The sequence below is a fragment of the Choloepus didactylus genome, chromosome 1 (assembly GCF_015220235.1).
Source record: "Choloepus didactylus isolate mChoDid1 chromosome 1, mChoDid1.pri, whole genome shotgun sequence".
NCBI classification, from domain to species: Eukaryota; Metazoa; Chordata; class Mammalia; order Pilosa; family Megalonychidae; genus Choloepus; species Choloepus didactylus.
In genome coordinates this window covers 126,648,686-126,673,254 of record NC_051307.1, presented here as the reverse complement: position 1 = coordinate 126,673,254, position 24,569 = coordinate 126,648,686, and the positions used below count along the sequence as shown (strand labels likewise).

At 34.1% G+C, this 24,569-nt stretch overlaps 1 protein-coding gene across 4 annotated transcripts in view; it reads right to left on the bottom strand.

The window, feature by feature from the left end:
- Positions 1-24,569, bottom strand: part of ZBBX (zinc finger B-box domain containing) — a 149,392-nt gene that overhangs the window by 83,746 nt on the left and 41,077 nt on the right. For all 4 annotated transcript variants that reach the window (XM_037841377.1, XM_037841383.1, XM_037841387.1 and 1 more), the window contains one exon: positions 1,112-1,213. In XM_037841377.1, coding sequence (XP_037697305.1) covers positions 1,112-1,213 — 102 coding nt within the window. The remainder of the gene's footprint in view (positions 1-1,111; positions 1,214-24,569) is intronic.

Below are 24,569 nucleotides of genomic sequence, written 5' to 3'. Positions count from 1 at the left end.
AGCAGGTAATTTGGATTCACAAAATGAGTTTAAATCCTAGCTCCACTATCAATGAGACCTTGAGCAATTTATAACTCTTTTTGACCACTGTTTTCTCATCTTAAAAAAATAAAGAATAAGTAATAAAGGATAAAAGGAGAAAATATATATAAAATAGTTTGGGAGTGTCTAACACATAGCTCAATACGGTATTATTGTGATGATGAGGCTGTAACTCATTCAGTGATTCTTCACAAAATTCTCTTAGCAGGTCTATTAGAAAGAAAAATCCACGCAAATATTCTGACATACAAGAATAATTCAAGCATAAGTCCTCTGCCGGAAAGTGGCTCTTCTAATATACAGCATGTTTTGGTTGTTGTTATGTTCTGTGGACATGGGTTTGGAACTCAGCAGACTTATGTTCGACACTGGCTCGGTCACCTAGTAACAAGCTGTGTGACTTGAGCTAAGTTACTCATTCAGAACTAAAGGGAAAAAGTGAGTGGCATCTAAAAGAATTAGGATTATACTATAGATCAAAATTTGAGGATATTTCTTTTTGCTGAAGAATTAATACAAGTCTATTATACAAATACAGACAGCTGATAAAAGCTTATCAAGTGCACATAAGATCAGTAGTCCATCTGAATAACTGCAGAATTTGATATAAATCCAATTTTAAATAAGTGAAATTGCTTGTCACCTAGAGTGCTCACCATGGTTTTGGATTTTTAGGCTCTGATTTTTAGTCCTAACTAATACAAAATTGCTTTATTGCACTGTATTTTTTTTTTTTTTATGTTTTCCCCAAATACTCATTCAATTACTGACATGGTGGAAATGTGCAAAAAGCCACACGGTCAAAGGATCGTGTCAACAAAAAGATCATTTTTCAGTGGAATCAAAGCAATCTTGAAATGACTTTTACAGTCAAGATGTATTTGATTAATAAAAAGAATCCATATTAAATAATGTGATAAACCACAAAACTCTATAGCTCTAGGTAAGTATATGAATGGCAGTCTCTCTGGTAACATAACAGAAATTTTCAACCGTATTCTCCTCAGCTTACCTCAGAGCTGCTCCCCTGCAGAAGTAGAGATTTGGGTTTATTCTGACTTTTACTAACCTCTTTCGTAGAATGATTCTCCCCTTTGGGATCATGTGGATTAACTTCTCTTATAAACTGATGGGCAACATTCAATATGCTGGATACTATTTGAGATTTTGCCTATTGAAAAAGAAACAAAACATGACTGAATAGCCTAATATGTCAGCTTAAGAAATTACAGATACAAAAAGTCACACTTTTAGTATTCTACAAGTCCTAAAATTCAATTATTTTAATATTTAAATATACAAATTGACATTTTTATCAACCCATGTAATAGTCACAGCTGTCATCTATTGAGTGGCTGATTTGGGCCCATACTATCCTAGGTATTTAACAATATCATATTATTTATTCCTCAAGGCAACTCTGAAACATAACCGTTTTTATCTCTGTATTAGTAATAAAGAAACTGAAGTTCAGAGAATTTAAATAACTTGACCTTGGTCATATGCTGAGTGGCTGGCAGAGCTGGAAAGTGACCCCAGGTGTGCCTAATTCAAATGAGTCACAGCCTTTTCACTATCTCAACCCAATAGATAGATGTGTTATTTTGTGGTCATCATGGTTAAAGAACTAAATATAGCTGAGCAATAATAAGTATTGCTAATTAACCAAACATCTCTAGGAAAGTATTCACTATTCAGAAGTGAAACAGCAAAGTGCCTCTACCTATAGTTTCTTAGTGAACTCCAAGATTTCCTCATTTCATGCCTTTGCTCATGAAATTCCCTTACCAAGAAGATTCTCCCTTCTCTACTATCTTCCTTGTCTGGTAGACTCTTCTCTTCTGGATGCACACCAAGTTAGTGCCACAGGTGTAAGAACCCTTCTGTGACCACACCCCAGCTGTGTGAGGTACCCATTCTCTGTGTCCCTTGATACTCTGCGTAGAAATGTATCAGCATTTGCTTTATTGATTTTACATCATTTTTTGGTATTTGTCTATCCCATCATACCATATAAGTTCCCATAAAGAAAGACTATACCTTTTTAATCTTTGTATACTCATGACTAACACAAGTGCCTGGTAAAAAGCATATGCTAAAAATAAGGTGTGTATTTGTGGGTGGTAAGAGGGGAGCTCAAGGTAAATGACTGAGGAAAGGAATTAATAAAACCCTTCTCACATGCCTTTAAATTGGCTGAAAGGAACTGGAAAATCCTGGGAAGGACCTATTATCAGAGGGATTTCCTATCAGCAACTATCCTGGTCTGCACAAGGCCTCTCAGGGAAAGCTGCAGGATTCTGGATCTTATCTGAAATTGAACCAAACTCCAGGGTGAAGATCCAGGATCTTCACAGGCTTTATGAGAACCTGGCATTAGGAGGATAAGAAATAGGTCTTACTTCTTAGTAAATGTATTCCAGACATAGGAAAAATTCAGAAGGAATCAGAAATAATTATTTTTTACTCTCTCATGGAAATACTCTTATTTTTAATTTTTTTAATCTGTTTACCTATTTAAATAGCTAAAATTACACTGAAAATTTCAGTTATGACAGTAAATCTATTATGGTTAATTGCAGTCTGATTCTAGAATAAATCAGTGAATATCAAATTAACCAGCATTGGGAGGCAGGGCAAAATGGCAGCATGGAGAGGTGTGGAATTTAGTTAGTCCCCTGAAGCAACTAATAAACAACTAGGAACAACTAGTAAATAACCTGGAACAACTGCTGGGGGACAACCATGACTGTCCACACATTGTACACCGATCTGGATTGGGTGGAATGGCTGAGATCACAGCATAAAAGCTGCAAGTGAAAACTGTGGAACTGTGCCAGGCAGCCCCCTCCCCCCACAGCAGTCTGAGCTGCAAAATCTTGCTGTGGGGGAAAGCACCAGTCCCAGAACAAGTGAATATAGCTCAGCCAAGCTCCAACTGGGGTTTTAATTAACAAGTATAGACTGCTGAATACAAGCTACAAACATAGACAAACCCCTAACAAGCAGCAAAGTACTCTGAGGTTGCCCCCAGTAGAGAGGAGGTGGAGCTGACAGAAAAAAAAATTAATTAAAGAAAACAAGGAAAAATATAGAGGCTCTAGGTGACAACTGACTCTAAAGAGCCAGAAAAAGCCTGTGCCCCAGGAAAGGGAGCCCAGAAGACCAGGTGCTCTCTCTGACCCACAGGCAAAACTGGAGGGCCATGGACTGGCTCTGAAAAGGTGCTTTTTTTCCTTTTGTCTCTCTCATCCAGAGTGACTCAGTGGAGAGAGCCTCAGCCATTTTCAGTCTGGAGTGCTCTGACCCCAACAGAGGTGGAGTTAACAGAGTCAGAGAGACAAAGGAGCTATTCAAATGCAGAAGATAACTCACTAGGAGCTGTATCTTCCCTAAGAGGAAAGAGGTAGGGCTCAGCTCTAGTGCTGGCCTTCCCTTCAGAACTCAGACCCCAGAGCCTTGGGGAAAACAGTCAAAATGGAAACAACTTAAACTGAGAAGTAAATGGGCCACACCTCTTTACAGCAGTGGGAAGCAATAGGCTGGCAGGCACCATGTGCTGGGCAGGTTAGGAAGAGCACAGCAGCTAGAGACTTCAAGGAAAGTCTGTCAATCTTCTCAGATACACCCTCAGGGAAACTTGAAACTGAATATAACTGCATTCTGAGACCTGAACCCATTCTGGTCTCAGAAAATCTGATTGGGGTAACCAAGGAAAACAGATGTCTAGACAACAGAAAACTACAAATTATAATAGGAAAAACAAAAGATATGGCCCAGTCAGAGGAACAAACTTACAGCTCAATTAAGATAGTTGAGATATTGTTTCACTTTAATGAAACAATCAATTAAAGATTTTCAAAGAAATATGCTAAATCAATTCAAAAACCAAATCAAAAAGTTCAGAGAAGATATAGCAAAAGAGATGACAGATATAAAGAAAACACTGGGTGAACATAAGGTAGAGATGGAACGTTTGAAAAAACAACTGGCAGAATCTATGGAAATAAAAGGCACAAAACAAGAGATGAAAAAACACAATGGAGACATACAATAGCAGATCTCAAGAGGTGGAAGAAAACACTCAAAAACTGGAGAACAAGAAACCTGAAATTCTACACACAAAAAAACAGATAGGGAAAAGAATGGAAAAATATGAGCAACGTCTCAGAGAACTGAATGACAACATGAAGCACATGAATGTATGTGTCATAGGTGTTGCAGAAGAAAAGGGAAAAGGGGCAGAAGCATTAATACAGGAAATAATCAATGAAAGTTTTCCATCTCTTATGAAAGACATAAAATTACAGATACAAGAAACACAGTGCACCCCAAGTAGAATAGATCTGAATAGGCCTACACCAAGACATTTAATAATCAGATTATCAAATGTCAAAGATAAAAAGAGAATCCTGAAAGCAGCAAGAGAAAAGCAATCCATCACATACAATGGAAGCTTGATAAGACTATGTGAGGATTTCTCAATAGAAACCACGGAGGCAAAAAGGAAGTGATGTGATATATTTAAGATACTGAAAGAGAAAAACCACCAACCAAGAAGCCTATATCTGGCAAAACTATCCTTCAAATATGAGGGAGAGTTTAAAATATTCTCTGACAAACAGACAATGACAGAGTTTGTGAACAAGATACCTACTCTAAAGGAAACACTAAAGAAAGCACTGCAGACAGAAATGAAAAGACAGGAGAAAGATTTGGAAAACAATTTTGGGAGATAGTAGCACAGCAATGTAAGTACACTGAACAAAGATGACTGTGAGCATGGTTGAAAGAGAAAGATTAGGACCATGTGGGACACCAGAACAAAAGATAAAAGATAAAGACTGAGACTGTATAACTCAGTGAAACTTAGGGTACTCAGTGATTGTAATAAAAGGTACAAATATGTTTTGTCAAAGACAAAGAGAGAATCCTGAAAGTAGCAAGGGAAAAGCAATCCATCACATACATAGAAAGCTTGATAAGACTATGTGTGGATTTCTCAGTAGAAACCATGGAGGCAAGAAGGAAGTGTTTTGATATATTTAAGATACTTCAAGAGAAAAACTGCCAACCATGAATCCTATATCCAGCAAAACTGTCCTTCAAATATGAGGGAGAGTTTAAAATATCTGACAAAAAGACAATGACAGAGTTTGTGAGCAAGATACCTGCTCCACAGGAAATACTAAAGGGAGCACTGCAGACAGATAGGAAAAGACAGGAGTTAGAAGTTTGGAACACAATTTTGGGTTATGGTAGCACAAAAACGTAAGTACACTGAACAAAGATGACTGTGCATATGGTTAAAAGAGGAAGGTTAGGAGCATGTGGGACACCAGAAGGAAAGAGAAAAGATAAAAGACTGGGATTGTATAACTCAGTGAAACCTAGAGTGCTCAACAATTGTGATAAAATGTACATATTTGTTTTTGCATGAGGTAGAACAAATGAATGTCAACCTTGCAATTTGTTAAAAAAAAAGGGGGGGTGGCATTGTGGAAAAAGATACAATCAATGCAACTAGAGACTATAGTTAACAGAAACATTGTATTATGCTTCATTTAATGTAACAAAGGCTATATACCAAAGCTAAATGCCTATAAGTGGGGGACATAAGAGAGGGGTATGGGACTCTTGGCATTGGTGATATTGTCTTACTCTTTTACTATACCTTAGTTTAATTCTCTTTCCTTTTGTTGCTTTCTAGCTGTCATTTTTTTTCTTTCTTTTTCTTTTTCTTTTGTCTCTCTGCCTTCTTTGACTCTTCCTCCTTCTTTGTGGAAAAAATGGAGATGTCCCATACAGATAGTGGTGATGGTGGTGAATACATAAATACGTGCCTATACAGGGAACCATCAATTATTTACTTAGGATGGAATGGCTGGTGTGTGAACAAAAGAGTATTAAAAAAATGGGTTGATGAAGAAAGCTTGAGGGCACTATATTGAGTAAAATAAGACAGACACATAAGGACAAATATTGCAGCGTCTCACTGATATGAACTAATTATAATATGTAAACTCATAGACATAAAATATAAGTTGCCAGGATATAGAATGAGGCTAAAAAATGGCGAGCAGTTGCTTATTATGAGCAGAATGTTTAACTAGGTTGAACTTAAGTGTTTGGAAATGAACAGAGGTGATGGTAGCACATTATTGTGAGAATAACTAACAGTGCTGAATGATGTGTGCATGTGGTAGAAAGGGGAAGCTTAGAGTCACCTATGTCACCAGAAGGAAAGTTGGAGGTTAAAACATGGGAATGTATAAAGCAGCGAATTTTGTTGTGGACAATGTCCATGATTAACTGTACAAATATTAGAAATCTCTTTCATGAACTAGAACAAATGTATGACACTATAACTAGAAGTTAATAATAGAGGGGTATATAGGGAAAAAATATACCTATTGCAAACTATGTACTACAGTTAGTAGTATTTTAACATTCTTTCATCAACAGTAACAAATGTACTATACCAATACTATAAGTCAATAATGGAGGTGGGGTAGTTAGGGGTACGAGAGGATTTGAGTTTTCTTTTTTGTCCTTACTTCTTTTCTGGAGTAATGAAAGTGCCCTAAAAATTGAAAAAAAAAATTAATTGGGGTATGGATGCACAGCTGTATGAAGGTACCGTGGGCAGTTTTTTGGGCACTTTGGATCTTTGGGTGATTTTATGGGATGTGAACAATCTCAATAAAATTGAAAAAAAAAATTAACCACCATTATTTCACAATGAATTAATAAATTATCTATAAAAAATGACACATAAAGACAAATATTGCAGGGTCTCACTGATATGAACTAATTATAATATGTAAACTCATATTATGCACACATATTACTGTCAGCATATGAACCTATGGTATTAGTTATAGAACCTATGTCAGTATATGAACCTATGATATTTCTGCCAAACTTCCCAATGCTCATCAAAAATCCTGTATAGCCCTGTATAGTCCTTATTTTAAAAACTTCAAGCCATTGGTAATGCTTCATCCTTCCAGAAATACCTTTATTTTAAACAGTATAATTAATATAGTAATCCAACCTAAGCCTAATCTTAAATTTCCTAGAATAAAGGTTTATAGATTTCAAAGGAAGTTAAAATACCTGATTTTCATTTTACATTTCTAAAACCACCAAACACAATTGTATTAATTTCATATAAAATTATTAAGACAAAAATATCATTCAAATATACATACATATGTATATTTAAATAACCCAAAACAAAGATTATTCTAGTCCTAAAATGAATCCTGCTATCAACATTCCAATAATTTTATAACATATTTAGGTAGCAGATTAAGAGACCCTAAAAAGGCAAAAAAGTATGATTTTCTTAAGTTTACTACTAATAAGATAAACATCATGGATAACTAATAAAATGGAATTCTCTAAGTAACGATCTTAAAATTCTGTTAATTCAGTAGATAAATAAAATAATTTGAATACCAATGAACTGGGGTTTTCTAGAACATCTTAAATCTAAATATTACTTTTCTTGGATGTAAGAAATTGTATACTTCATTTTTCTTATTCTTAAGACAATCATACAAGGAAAGGGAACAGATACTAGGGTCTCTATTATACAGAGGTGGAAACAGAAGCTAAGAAATCTGGTTCAAAGCTAAACGGCTAGAAAATTTGGAGGACTGAGTTAGAACCAAGAACTTTTTTCTAACCCAATCCCTTTTCCCCACTGAATTTATGCTAGCCTTCATAACATAGAAAATATATGATTTGCTTTTGATCTTTCTGAAACTTAAAATATTAAATTCCATCTCTAATACACTGGCATTATTTCTCCTTTTAAAAAACCATAATTGTATATACAGAAGCCTATACAGGGATTAGTTTCTTAATTTTTAATTGTTTTTGCCTGTTTATTTTCATATTTGACCAAGTACTAGCACACTGCAGGAAAAATAGATTCCCCTTCCACTGATCTCTTGTATCACCTACATAGTGGCTAAAAAGTGAACTTTCAAAAATTTAAACAACAAAGTTAAAAGTATTTGATAATAGAATTATACAACAATTAAATACTCAAATAGCTATACACTTTCTATTCTGTTTGGTTACAAACTTAAACCATCTATTTCTTAACAAAGACGTGTAATATGTAACAGAATAATTAAGCCTGAAAATTCACCAGCTTGGCCTATACTCCATGTGCCACAAAGGAAATGCACACAATACTACAATATGCTATTTTATTTATTAGAATGTCTAAAAACTTTTTACAATACTTAAAAATTGCTAGATATTGAAAATTAAATTATATCACACATATGTTAATGATTTCCATCTTCCTATCTCTACACCCAATCCCTCATATCCTCTCCAGATCAGAACTGGCAATTAATTGCTGGACACTCATGTCCTCCACCTAGGGAGGCACTTCCTTGAATCTGGGTGGACTTACGTGACAGCTGCAACTAATAAAGTATAATCATAAATGAAAACTCAGGCATAAGTGATGCACTTCACTTCCAATGTCAAGGTGGTTAGAAGGACTGTCTTCTCTACCCTTTTTGTTTCTTCTTTAATCTTGGTGATAAGAGCAGTGACCTTGGAAGTAACATATTGAAGATGGTTGCATTACAGACTAAAGTCCCTGAATCATCATGTAAGAGGGGGCTGTTTTAGTCAAGAACATCCACTTTGAACCCTTACATTAGTGAAAAATAAACTTTTACTGTTTAAGCTGTAGATATATGGAGGTTCTTTTTGCCACTGATATCTGAGAATTACTTATGCTACAACAGCAAGAATACATAGCCTCATACCCAGAAACTTCCCCTAACCTGACTATTCTGCTTCAGATGAAAAAAAAAAAAAAAAATGTTGTTTCTCATCATGCCATACATTTTTTTTTCCATGTGTCTCCAAAATTGTTCTCTCTAATTGGAAAGGCCAGCTCTCCCACCTATTAGAATTCTATTTATCTTTTTTTGGCTCATGTCAAATGTCATCCAGCTCTAATATATATCCAATGGCATTATAAAAACTAGTTCACAAGGGAAAATTGTTAAACTGCCCTGATACTAATTTATCCTTCTCAACTAACTTCGTCAAAATTAACATGTCTTCCTTGTGCTCTTATAACTCCCTATTTACATATTCACTAGAGTTCCATGGATCAGCAACATCACATAACCTGGAAGCTTGCTGTAAATTCAAATTCTCAGGCCCCTCCCAGGCCTACTGAATCATAATTTGCAGTTCAACATGTCATTTGTATGCACATTAAGGTTTAAGAATCATTGTATCACAGCATTTATCAGCTGGCTGTATTGCAACGGGTTCTACATGTCTCCCTTTTGTGACTGGCAGTACTTTGGAAGAAGGGATTATGTCTTATTCTGTCTTATTTACCATGTTTCACCTCACCCTCTTTCAATTCTCCTCCATGCAGCCCATTTCTTCATGCCAGGAAACTAGACTATTGTTTGACCCAGGTTAGGATGAATTGAATTTAACTGGTTTACTGAGATAAAAGTGACTAAAAATTCCTTTTGACAATTCCTTCCTTATACCCAAGCTAAATCAGTGTCAACACAAACTCAATGACTATTAAGAATAGCACAAAAGGACAAATGGTTTATTTCTCTGAGTCTGTGTTCTCACCTATAAAATGAAGATGACACTATCTTGCAGGGATGTTGTGAAGAATACACACCCTATAAGAAAAACACTTAGGAGAGTGATGATATAACATAGTGCAGACTAAATTATTGCTACTATTTTATCCAGATCACAATTTACTACTTCTCTGCAAGTAAGAGAAACAGTTCAAAAATCTAGAAAACAGAATTCCAACCAAATTCAATGGTTAGAGATGGTACAATGAATATGAACTTCTGAATATGGTACAATGAAGAGGTCAGTAAATTTTCTCCCCAAAAAACAAATGTAAAACTGGATAATTTTGTTAAAATCTTCCTCAGTGTTCTAAAACTCAACCGATGGCAAACAACAAATTGAGAAGTATTTACTCATATAAAGGAATTAGGACATCAGTAAAGAAAAGCAAGAATCTACGGCATTCTGGCTTGGGATGCTCCCATCTGCTATCTTTCATCAACTTTGTCAGTGTTACTAGGGCTGGCCTTGCTGCATAGGGAGTGTGTTTGATTCCTGTCAGAGGGCAGAAACTTGAAGCTGCTGTGGCATTATCAGTAATCTAGCACATGTGGTAAGAAATGAATAGGGAAAACCCACAGCTCTGACAGGCTGAAGTTTTGGTCCTATTTGTGTCAAGTAGTGAACCAGATAAAAATTTAGTTGGATAATCCTGAAAATGACAGTGCCACAGAGGGCTGAGATAAACTGCCCACACGTCTCAGCTGACCAGAAAAATATGATCATGAATGGGGAAGAACCAAGAAAGTTAAGCAGAAAATAAAATCCAAAGCAGTTTGGGAAAGTGGCTTATAGTTTCAATGTGCTTCCCAACCCATACACAGATCAATCAGCCAGTACTGGAAGCCTTACGGGATTAAGTTTATACACTTGAGCACAAGCTCTGCCTAAATCCCTGGATTGCCACTAAGAAATGAGAACACTGGGAACACCACTAGGAGGCAGGCTAAAAATCTGTATATAATAATAATTTTTAAAAATTAGTATAAATATCAGTGTCTACACACAGCAGGGAGACATATTTAAAGGAGAAAAACTAAGGAACAAATAATCCAGAGCTACTACAATATATAATCTAAAATGCATTTTCAACAATAATAACAAAAATATGAAACATTCAAAGGAATTGCAGTGTTGAACTATACTCAGGGAAAAAGCTATCAGTAGAAACAGACTCTAAGTGGGCCCAGATGTTGGAGGTAGTAAACAGTTTTTCCAAAGCATTATTACAAATACATTCAAAGAAAGAAACTATGATCAAATTTAAAAAAAAATTATGACAAGTATTCAATAAATAGGGAATGTCAATAAGAAAAATGGAAATAATAAAAAAAGAGTCAAGTGGAAATTCTATAATATGACCTAATTAAGCTCAACAAGGATGTGAGATGGAAGAAAAAAATATTCTGCAAACTTGAAAATAAATCATTATAAATCATCCAACCTGAAGAAAAAAAAAAACAAAAATACTGAAGAAAATGAACAGAACCTCAGAGACCTATGGGCCAACATCAAGCATAAAAAGATACATGTAATGAGAGTCTCAGAAGAAAAAGAAAGGGGCAGAAAAAAATATATATGAATAAATAATGGTCCAAAACTTCCCAGATTTGATTAAAAAATTATTACTTCACAAATCCAAGTTCAACAAACTCCAAGAACGGTAAACATAAAGAGATCTATGCCAAGACATGTCATGTCAAACTGCTAAAAGCCAAACACAAAACTGGAAAGAAACAAGAGAAAAATGACATACTACATACAAGAGAGCATCGACACAATTAACAGGTGACTTCACATCTGAAACAAAGAAGACCAAAATGCAGTGGAATGATTCATTCAAAGTGTTGAAAGGAAAAAAACTGCCTGATATCCTATATCAGTAGAAACAGACTCTAAGTGGGCTCAGATGTTGTCCTCCAAAACAGCAAAACAGTCCTCTAAAATTACAGGCAGAAATATAAAGCCATTACACAACATGCAAAGACTGAGACAATTAATTACTAGCAGGTGTGTGTTATAAAAAATATTAAAGAAGGAGTTTAAGGTTGAAAGGTATTAAATTCACCAGAAGAAAAATGGAGCAACATAAATGTAAATATGTGAGTAAATATAACATATTGTTTAAATATATATTTACTCTTGATCTCTTAATTTATTTTAAAAGCATAAAATTTATATAGAGCAATAGCTATGCCACTATATTCTTGACTTATAACAAACATTGATGCAATATATGTGACAACAATACCCAAAAGACTAGGAAGGAAATATAATTAAAATAAATCCAAGTTGCTATATTTTACCAGAATTAAGCCAGTATAAAAAAAAGTAGATTGCTATAACTTAAAAGGTATATTGTAGCACCCAGATCATGAAATAAATAAAACCAACAAAGTAGTTAAAATGGTACACTTAAAATCTTTAATACAAAAGAAAGCAGTAAAGTAGAGAGGAACAAAAAAAAAAGAAAGAAAGAAAACATGATATACACAACAAACAGCAAAATGATAAATGTAAATTCAACCACATCAATAATTACATTAAATGTGAATGGCCTAAGCACTCCAATTAAGAAGAAGAAATTGTAATACTTGATAAAAAAGCAATATAAAATTATGTCATTTACAAGAGACTGACTTTAGATAAAAAGATAAATAGGTTGAAAGTAAGAGGTTAGAAAAATACATACTTCAAAAACAGTAACCATAAAAGACCTGTAGTGGCTTTTTTTAATAAAACGAGATACAACTTTAATAAAAGTTAATGAAACAGGAAGATATAACAATTCTAAATACATACACAGCTAATAACAGAGTCCCAAAATACATGAAGCAAAAACTGACAGAACTGAAGGGAGAAAGAGGCAATGACAAATTATAGTCAGAAATTTCAATACCCCCTCAGGAAAACTGATAAAACAACTAACCAGAAAATCAATAAAGACATAAAAGACTTGAACAACATCATTAAGGAAAAAGACCCAAGTGGATATTTAAAGAATTTTCAATACCACAATAGCAGAATACAAATTATTTTCAAGCTAACATGGAATATTCTCCAAGTTAGACCACATGCTTGACCATAAAAAAAAGTCTTAATAAATTCATAAGAATTGCAATTATAGAAAATATGTTCTTTGACAACAACAAAATAAATTAGATATCAGCAACTAAAAAATTTGGGGAATCACAAAGTATCTACAAATAGAAGAACCCATTAGTAAATAATCCTTGTTTCAAAGAATAAATCACAAGGGAAATTAGGAAACATCTAGAGCTGTCTGGAAATGAAGACAAAAATATCAAAATGTATGGCATGTAGTTAAAGCAATGGTTAGAGGAAGGCAAGTAAGGTCTAAAATCAATAATCTAGTCTTCAACCCAAGATAGTAGAAAAATACAAGGAAATAAAACCAATAGTAAGAAGTCAGGATATAACGATCAGAGTAGAAAATATGGAATAGAAAAAAATCAAAAGGAAAAGTTGGTTCTTTAAAAAGGTCAAAAAAATGTGGAATACCTTTAGCTAGACTGACCAAAATAAAGGGAGAAAAAAATACCAATTAACAAAATAAGAATGAATGACAGAACATCACTATAGATCAACACAAAGTTAAGTATTATAAGAATATGAAAATTACCAAAATTAACTCAAAATTTTAATAGAAAAATAAAGAAACTGAATTGGTAATTAAAAATATAACCATGAAGAAAACCCAAAATGCAGATTGCTTCATTGGTAAATTCTATCAAATATATAAAAAAAAATTATACCAATCCAACACAAACAATTTTTCAAAGTAGAAGAGGATCTTCCTAATTTATTCTATGAGGTCAGTGTAACCCTGATACCAAAGCATGTAAAGACATTGCAAGAAAAGAAAACTACAGGTTAATACCTCTTATAAACAAATATGTAAAAATCCTTCACAAAATATTGGCAAACTAAATCCAACAACATATAAATTATGCACCATGACAGGTGACATTTACCCAGGAATGAATGTTAGTTGAACAGCTGAAAATAAAGTAATAAGCAGTATTAACAGAATAAAGGACAAAACCAAAGTGATCAAGAGATAAGATTAGGCCATCTCATTAGATACAGGAAAAAATGTTGACAAATGTAACATCCATTCACCCTGTGATAAAACCTCACACAGAATTCAAGAAGACTTCCTCAAACTGATAAAGAGCATCTATGAGTAACCTAAAGCTAACATCTTACTTAATGGTGAAAGACTGAATGCTTGGCTTTAAGGTCAGGAATATGGCCAAGATGGGCAAACCTATCACCTCTATTCAACATTGTACTGGAGGTTCTAGCCTGTGGAATAAGGAAAGAAAAATAAAAGGCATCCACTTTGGAAAGGAAATAAAACTATCTGAACCTGCAGAGACATGAGCCTATATAGAGAAAATCCTAGAGACTTTTTAAAAAAAACTATTGTAATAAGTTAATTTATCAACATCCCAGGACTAAAGGATAATATTCAAAAATGAATTTTTATTTCTATACACTTACAATGAACAATCCAAAACAAAATTAAGAAAAGAATAACATTCACAGTAGCATCAAAAAGAATAAAATACTTAGGAAAGCTTTTAACAAAAAAAGGTGCAGAAGCTGAGAATTAAAAACGACAAAACACTGCTGAGAGAAATTAAATAAAATTTAAATGAACAAAAATCATGCTCATAGTTTATAACACTCAATATTGCTAAGCAGACAATTCTCCCAAAATTGTTCTATGGATTCCATGCAATCTTCATCAAAATTAAACCAGAGTATGTTTTTAGTAGTAAATGACAAGCCTACCCTGAAATGTATATGGAAATGTAAAGGACATAGAACAGCCAAAATAATTTTTTAAAAGAACAAAATTGGAGGATTTACACTACATTATCCCAAAATTCCTATAAAAACTATAGTTTGACATAAGGCTAGGTATCTAAATCAAAGAAACAGAATATCAAGTCCAGAAATAAGCCCTTACCCTTACGTTTACTTGACATTTGACAAAAATGCCAAGGCAATTCAGTAGGAGCATGAGTCTTTTAAAAAAACCAAGCTGTGACAATTGGATAACCATATACGTAAATATGAAGGTATACACCTAGTTCAAATCATACATAAAAATTAATTCAAAATGTATAATAGACCTAAATATAACAGCTAAAATGACAAACTGATGGAAGGAAATATGGAAAATATATTTATGACCTTGGATGAGGCAAAATTTCTTAAATATGACACCTAAAACATTGTCCTTAAAAGAAATAATTGATAAATTAAGAATTTCTCAAAACAAAAGAAAATACGTCATTTAATAGACAATGTTAAAAATAAAAAAGATAAGCCACAGACTGGAGAAAATATTTGTAAATCACATATCTGTAAAGACTTTTATCCAGAATACATAAAACTCTTTAAACTTGATAACACAGATGACCTAATTTAAAAATGATCAAAAGATTTGAATAACTTTTCCACCAAGATATACAGATGGCTAATAAGCACATGAAAATATGCTCAGTATTTTTAGTCATTACAGAAATGCAAAACCAAAATGTGATACCACTACTCACATACTAGAACTCCTATAATCCAAAAGACTGACAATACCAAGTTTTGGCGAGGATGTGGAGAAAATGAATCTCTCATATGATGGTAGTGAGAATGTAAAATGGTACAGATACTTTAGAAAATAACTTTTTTCTAAAAATTAAACACATACTTACCATGGGACATAGCCATTTCACCCTTAGGTTTCTACCCAAGAACAATGAAAACATATGTCCACATAAAGACTTGTATGAAACGTTCGTAGCAGCATTATTTTAACAGACAAAAACGTGCAAACAATCTGTATGTCCATCAGCTGACAACCAGATAAACAAAATGTGGGATATGATCTATTATACAGCAACAAAAAGGAATGAACTACTGATATATGCAACAATATGAAGAATCACAAAAACATTTGGTAAATGAAAAAAGTCAGACACAAAAGACTGCAGAGGAATGATTTCATTTATACGAAATTTCCAGAAAAGGCAAATCTATAGAGACAGAAAGCAGATCAGCAGTTATGTGGGGCTAGAAGTGGGATTTGTATTGACTACAAAAACAAGCACCAGGAAATGTTTTGGTGTGATGGATATGTTCTAAAACTGGTTCAGGCTAATAGTTGCACAGATTCCTCAATTTTTTTAAAAAATCATTAAACTGTGAATTTCATGGTATGAAAACTTTCCTAAATAAAAGAAGTCTGAATTTTTTTAAAATTCAATATTCAGGTAGCTTCCTGTGTCACTATGGCTAAACTGCAGCAGAGACTTTTATTAGGGTGAATGCTCAGTTCCTGATAATGTCCCCTTCTCTGGTAACTTCTCCCTGACTCACAGCCCTGCTCTTCTTCAGCACCACCACGGAAGACATAATTGCTCAACATATTTCTGTCTCCTTGGCCATCATTCATTGGACAAGAAGTGGGTAGCTAATCTGTGTTGAGTTCATAAGAATTTCGATTTGGAGTCAATAAAAGGACAAGATTTCTACATGACAAATCCGGTATTATGTAAATTCATACATCATTAATTACAGGGAAATAATAAAGTAGATACACAGAGAGAGAAAAATAAAATGGAAAATGGAAGAAAGTGTGCTGCCTGGGCTCCCACAGCTCAATTTCCAGTCCTGATTTTTCCTATAAATCAGCTACATCATCCATATCCCCATGCAATAAGACATTTGTGAGGCCTTTAGCAACAACAACAAATCTTTTTTTGCTCACAAAGTGCAAAGAGTCCTACCTAATAAAAGGACCAGTTCTTGGGGCAAGAGGATCTGATAATATGGGGAGGTGTTTTGGACTTTCACAATCATCGGAGAGAAGTGCTGATATTTAGTGGGTCATTCAACTTTAATGAATGTTCTGAAATGTGAGGGATGGTACAGCTCAAGAAAAAAGTTCTTGCCCAGAATACCAAAAGCAGTCCTAATGATAAATAGTAATGTGGACCCTCAGCCTTAAACTAGCAACAATTTAGTTTCTTTAAATTACAGAAATATGGCAAAAATAACCATAATCCCACCACAGTAAAATATTTCAAGTAAGAAATGGAGGTTCCTCCCCACCTATGAATCATATTCTCCATGGATATCAATGGTTAATGGTTTGTTAGATATCCCTGCAGCCTTTTGTCTATGCTTAGAGAGTCACATCTAGACATGTAAAATACATACAATATAAAATGCATTATTTTTCACTTAACAACCATTATCTTAAAGAATAAGTAACCAAATGATTAAGAAGTGAAAGTTATGTTATATTTACAATGGAAAACTGTGCATATTAAGAACCATAACACTGGCCATATATATCAATAAAATATTTTCAAATTCTAAAATTCAATTTAAAGATACTTTTTTTCCATCCTCTAAATTTGAAAATTTAACTATATAAGTACTAATAGGTAGCAATGGGAGGAGGAGGACACTGAAAATGAATAAAATTACCTGTGCAACTGCTTTACATGCTAAAAATGTTTCAAAATCAAATGAAAACAGTCTTTAGGGCACATAGTAAATCACTATCTCATTGTAGGATAAAAGCTTAGAATAAAGCCAAAGAACATGACTTACTGCCAGCATTTCCAGAATCCCCCACATACTTCACTACGCTGTGTGATGGTAGGATTTCATCTGGTATCTGTTCTAAATTCTCACCGGAACTTTTTTTTTTTCCCTTAGAATGATATTATCTTTCAAATTATAGTCTAGAAGAATTCATCACTCTGACAATGTATCATTAATCAAAGTAAAGAGGGTTGATATTTTATAGTATTTTGGAATGGATGGCACCTTGTAGAAGTTAAGGTCCAAGAGTAAAAGTTTTAGTTTAGTTAGAAAAAATGATAAATTTTATGGTATTGTCGGTGCTTCAAAACTCTAACTACCATCATCATCCAAAACCTTGAGCTACCCAGCAATATTGAAATTGTTGATCATATTGAAATTGTTGACAAAGACATCCCTCCTTATGTGATCCAAAAGTTCCAGCTCAAAGAAGTTTATAGATAGGTAGGTCTTAAGCTACTTCCCAAGTGTGAAAACAAAAATTTGAGAATATCTGCTTTCATAGTGTTAGCTTCCATTGATTTTTCAAGTGCAAAATTTAAGATAGAAGAGATTGTTGCAACAACAACCTTGAACTTAAAAAAAAAAAATTCTAAACTCTGCAGAAGAGTTCTGTTATTTCACTTGAATTTGCTAGGCAAATATAAATAATGGTAGAGATATATATGTACGCACATGAGAAAAAATTGTATTTCAGCAGAACTTCAGAAACATACATCCATTGGTTGTAATAATTGTTGAATATGGCTGGGACATGGATTACTTTAACTATAAAGTCATTTCAGGAAGATCAAATTGTGTACTAATGTGATTTTTAAAAATTGCTTATATAGAAATAATTTTGGGGGCCTGGCTTTTGAGAAAATACTTTCCTTTCATATAGAGAATATTTTCCCAAGTACAATTTGTTCTGGTTCTTTGATATGAATTACCCCATACACAATTAGTAAATAGGGGAATGATGTCAGTATAACTCAGAAGTTTTATTGATTTTAAGTTGTTTTTTTTTTTTTTTTCCATCACATTAGTGTTTTGAAGTAATCGGGCACGCTTCTCACCACTGAAGCCAAAATCTTAGCAATACAGGAAGATCTTAAGAAAAAAGCTTAAAAATCTATAGAAATCCCTTCCCTTAATACAAGTACTCACTGTTTTAATGGCTTAAAAAACCATGCATTCAACTTAAAGCTAATGAAAAAACTGTGAGTGCAAATAAAAAAGCTGCACACTCCCCCTAAATTAAAACAATAGATTAATAAAGGAGGCAACACCTTGATCCAGACTTTCCATTTTGATGAAAACAATCTCTCTTAAAAGCAAGTGCCACCAGAACCTACATCCCAAGAAGAAATCACAAAGCCTCAGGCTGCATGTGCTAGTATCTTTGTTAGGATTGTTACTAGTTTTAGGGGTCTGGTTACAAAGCGCAGTGGGATTTGAGTGGTCTTCCCCCAATCCTAATTTTCCCTCAAGCCCTGTTATTTTAGGTGGGTGATTTTTCAGAGCAGGAAGTTTTTCAGGACTCATATATCATGTTATGGCAGAAATACCTGCATACTGAAGAACTGTGCCTTTACTTACAGCAAAATTAACTTCTTCAATAAAATTCTTCAGAAGATTTGCTCCCGATTATTTATTCAGAGAAACCTCTACAGATTATCTTGCTAGCGTTTTTCTAATTATACATTTCATTGAATGCATTCTATGATGATAGAATAAGGAGCACATTATCTAAAACCAGTAATAACAAATCAGATTAAATCTCTCTGAATTGGGGCTACATTGAAAAGAAGGGAGGCTAGGTACACAAAGCAGATAATCAAATTCCTCAAATTACCATGGATCTATGATAGGGTCCAATAAGCCCATTAAATTCCCACTTAGTGAAAATAATATCTTTGCAAAGTAAAAATAATTTAGTTATAAAAAGTATATCATTTTAAACATGTTAATTCATTATTCAGGAGTGGAAAAGATGAGTTTTATCTTTCAAGTTTCCCACATTATTAAAATATATCTTCTATTCTTGGGGTAAATTATTATTTCTTTTCCCTGATGAATCCATTTTTAAGGATAGTCTTAGTACAAATTTATTTCCCAAAAGTAAGCTTTACCATACAGACAATTCTGAATTCTCTATGAAAGTTGAAGAAAAGGATATAATAAATGATTTGATCAAAGATTTCACTCTACTGTAAGAACCAAAGGAAAAGAAAAAATAGCTAACTTCAGGCCAGCTGGAAAAGGTAGAGGCAAAGAGCAGGAATTTTCTTACAGAAAGACAACTGGAATAGATAATAGAATTTGAAAAAGTCCCCACATAAATATGTGAAAAACAAGAGTAAATTAAATATTTACATTATCAAAGCAAATTGCAACTGGGGAACACAAAACAGAATCATGTTCTTAAGTTCAATAGTGCTCATATTTCTAAAATCAGATATGGAATTTCTATGATTGTAGAAAAATATCAGTGATATATAAAATATATTTATTGCAAGCTGGACAGCAATCAAATCCTGGAAAAGTGAAATTCACATGCTTTGACATTTGTTGCTTATTTTAGCATCATATAAGCATAACTTTAAGTAGAACTTAAAAGACCCATAGATTTACTTTTCCTCCAAGGTCTAATGGAAACCACAAGTTTTATTAATCAATGATTTATGTATTATTATTCCTCCTTGTCAAATAAATAGATAATGAAAATAAATAAGCAAGGATCTAGACATATGCCCCTCATTATAAGTGCAGTTTATCATTTAATAGATAGCATATGTCTAATAAAACTAATCTGGACTTAATAGTATTCTCATAAAGTAATACATGACAACAATGAAATACAACACACCTAATTCAGTTAAAATATTTTAAAATAAAACAAAGATATATAAATATAATAGCTCAAATAAGCAACATTTTGTCAAAAATTTTAAATCAGTTGGTATTGAGAATAACAAATATAACTTAAGTCTAAATAGTGGTGCCTTTCAAATTTTTATTAAATTAAAAATTTTACCTAGAGAGCAATCTCAAAGTGAGCTAGAATAGCAACAAGAAAATAATGTAAGAAATTCACACCTGCAATTTTGCTTTCTATTTGCAGTTTTGATGCTATATAATTATACACTATATTAATTATCTTAGCAAGTACTTACTATTGTTTTCAACACATATTACATGTATAATGCATTCAAATGAATTAGCTGTTTTCAGCAATTACTCACACTTGAGCTACATGAGGAATAAATGATTTTTATATGCAGTGATTTGAATAATAGATTCTTAGGCAGAGCAGAATAAACTCAGTAAATTGCAATCACTAATTTGTCATATTTGGATTTTAAAATATAGTATTGCTTTTACATCACAATAGGATGGTTTTTATTCCATAAGGACCAATGAACATAAAATATAGTAAACAAAAATACTCTAAAATATCTCAAACTCCATGAAAAAATTTTGAAATACCATAATATAAAGGCTCCTCAAATATCTACATGGCCAGCTCGATTTTATAAAAAGGATTGATTAAAGGTCAGATATGTGGTTGGACTAAGGATCTTTATGGTCCCCTCCCAAAATGAGATTCTACTATTCTCTATTTGGAAGGAGGAAGCCTGTTTGTTTGTTTGTTTTAAAATAATCTGTTACACTGAGCTCTAAAACTTCAGTTTTTTATAAAAGCCTTTGAAAATACATAGTGCTATAATGCTTTTGAAACAGCTCTAAAAGCAAAATGAAGCATTTTATAAATTCTTTTGACTCATTATCATTAATATTACTTTGTTTTCTAGACTCTAAATGTAGATGATGTAGGAATTGGGTTAAATCTCTATTAATACCTTCTCCTAACTAATAAAACTTAATGTATGTAGCACCTGCAATCAGCAGAATACTTTTTCCTTTGTGTTGTCATTTAATTTGATCCTCACAAGAGCTCTGAGAGGTTCTGAGCTTGCATATATGCATTTTATCTTAAAGACTCCCTCACATAGCCTAAATATAACAGAAACACCCTCCATTCCCATTAAAATCCATTTGGGCCATCTCTGCATTAAACTCTTGTAGTGCATCTAAATTCTTTACTATGTCTGTTATTGTATCTATCACTTGACTCTGTAATATCCTTTCCAAATCATTTTTCTCTCCACCCCTTTCAATTGTCTTCTTTTCCCTTTCCCTAGTTTTTCTTAATATTGGCATCCAAAAGAACATCACCATGGACTTAAATAAACTGAAGTGCAGTCCATTCAACTGTCCTATCTCTTGGTTGTCTCAAAAATTCTTATCAACATTTCTATACAAATGGCCAATTAGCACATGAAAAGATGCATGACATCATTAGTCATCATGGAAATGCAAATCAAAACCACAATGAGAGTTAAGATGGCGGCATAGAGAGGAGTGGAAGCTAGTTAGTCCCCCTGGAAAAATGCATAAACAACAGAAAAATTAGTAAATAACCTGGAATAACTGCAGGGAGACAAATGTCCAGTCATCAGACACCAACCTGAATTGGGAGGAATGCCCGAGATCACAGCATAAAATCTGTAAAAACTGCAGAACTGAACAGAGAGCCCCTCCCTCACAAAAGACTCTAACAAGCGAATATACCTCAGCCGGCTCCAACTGGAGTTTTAATATTAACTGCTCAATACAGACAGTGCATCCCCAACAAGCAGACAGAGGCTTTTGGTGACAACTGACCTTGAGAGAGTCAGGGGATGTATCTGTCTCAGAACGAGGAGCCCAAAGGATTGGGTGCTATATCTGGCTGACAAGTGAATCTGGGGGCTTTCTGTCCCTTTCTCTCTCTGTCAACCTGGGTGGCTCAGTGGAGAAAGCCTCAGCCATTTTCAGCTTGTAGTGCTTTGCAGTAGAGAAAGCCTCAGCCATTTTGAACTGGCAGCACTCTACCCAAACAAGGTAGAGATAGCAGAGTCAGAGAACCAAAAAATCTATTTAAATGCAAATGACCTCTCTGGAGGGGGCATAGCTTCTCAAGAAGAAAGAGGTGGGGCCCAGCTCTACTACCTGCCTTCCATTCAGAACCAGACACCAGAGCCTGGGGGAGGAAAGCCATGGGCCACACCCCCTTACACAAGCCCATGATAGGCTGACAGGCACCACCTTCTGGGCAGAAAAGCACAGGGTGTGTCAATCCTCTAAGACACACCATCAGGGAAATCGGATACTGAATATTTCCTCCTTCTGGGACCAGAGCTTGTTCTCCTTTGGGAAAACCTGACTGGGGTGGCCTAGGAGATCAGAAGCCTAGACAACAGAAAACTACAACCTACACTAAGAAAAAAGAAGTTATGGCCCAGTCAAAGGAACAAACTTACACTTCAACTGAGATACAGGAATTGAAACAACTAAGGCTAAATCAATTCAAAAAGTTTAGAGAAGATACGGCAAAAGAGATAAAGGCTATAAAGAAAACACCGGGCATACATGAGGCAGATATTGAAAGTTCAAAAAAACAACTGGTAGAATCTATGGAAATGAAATGCACAACACAAGAGATGAAAGACACAATGGAAACATACAACAGCAGATCTCAAGGGGCAGAAGAAAACACTCAGGAACTGGAGAACAAGACATCTGAAAGCCTATACACAAAAGAACAGATAGAGAAAAGAATGGAAAAATATGAGCAACATCTCTGGGAACTTAAGGACAAAACAAAATACAAGAATGTACATATCACTGGTGTCCCAGAAGGAGAAGAGAATGGAAAAGAGGCAGAAGCAATAATAGAAGAAATAATCAATGAAAATTTCCCATCTCTTATGAAAGACATAAAATTACAGATCCAAGAAGCACAACATACTCTAAACAGAATAGATCTGAATAGGCCTATGCCAAGACACTTAATAATAAGATTATCAAAAGTCAAAGACAAAGAGAGAATCCTGAAAGTAGCAAGAGAAAAGCGATCCATCACATACAAAGGAAGCTTAATAAGACTGTGTGCAGATTTCTCAGCAGAAACCATGGAGGCAAGAGGAAAGTGGTGTGATATATTTAAGATATGGAAAGAGAAAAAAGCCAACCAAGAATCCTATATTGACAAAACTGTCCTTAAAATATAAAGGAGAGTTCAAAATATTCTCTGACAAACAATGAGAGACTTTGTGAACAAGACACCTGCCCTACAGGAAATACTAAAGGGGGCACTACAGAGCTATAGGAGAAGACAGGAGTGAGAGGTTTGGAACACAATTTTGGGAGATAGTAGCACAGCAATGTAAGTACACTGAACAAAGATAACTATGAATATGGTTGAAAGGGGATGGTCAGGAGCATGAGGGACACCAGAAGAAAAGAGGAAAGATAAAGACTGTATAACTCACTGAAACCTAGAGTGCTCAACAACTGTGATAAAAGGTACAAATATGTTTTTTTAACGAGGGAGAACAAACGAATGTCAACCTTGCAAGGTGTTAAAAATAGCGAGGCATTGGGGGAAAAAATAATCAACGTAAACTAGAGACTATAATTAACAGAATCATCGTACTATGCTTCCTGTAATGTAACAAAGACAATATACCAAGGTAAATGCAGATAAGAGGAGGGCATAGGGTAGGGGTGTGAGACACTTGGCATTGGTGGTATTGTCTGACTATTCTACTTTGATTTAAGGTTTTCTTTCCTTTTGCTGCTTTCTAGCTGCCACGTTTGTTTGTTTTTTTCCCCTCTTTCTTTTTCCTTTTTCTTTTGCCTCTCTACCTTCTTTGATTCTTCTTCCTGCTTTGTGGAAGAAATGTAGATGTCCTTATATACATAGTGGTGAGGGTGGTGAACACATAAATACGTGATTATACAAGGAACAATCCATTATTTACTTAGGATGGAATGTACGGCATGTGAACAAAACCATCTTAAAAAAAAAAAAATGGGTTGATGACAAAACTTTGAGGGCAATATACTGAGTGAAATAAGCCAGACACATAGGACAAATATTGCAGAGTCTCACTGATAGGAACTAATTATAATATGTAAACTCATAGACATGAAATATAAGCTACCAAGATACAGAACAAGGCTAAAGAATGGGGAGCAGTTGCTTAGTATGAGCTGAATGTTCAACTAGGATGAACTTAAGTGTTTGGAAATTAACAGAGGTGATGGTAGCATGTTATGAGAATAACTAACAGTGCTGAATGGTGCATGAATTTAGTGGAAAGGGGAAGCTCAGAGTCATGTATGTCACCAGAAGG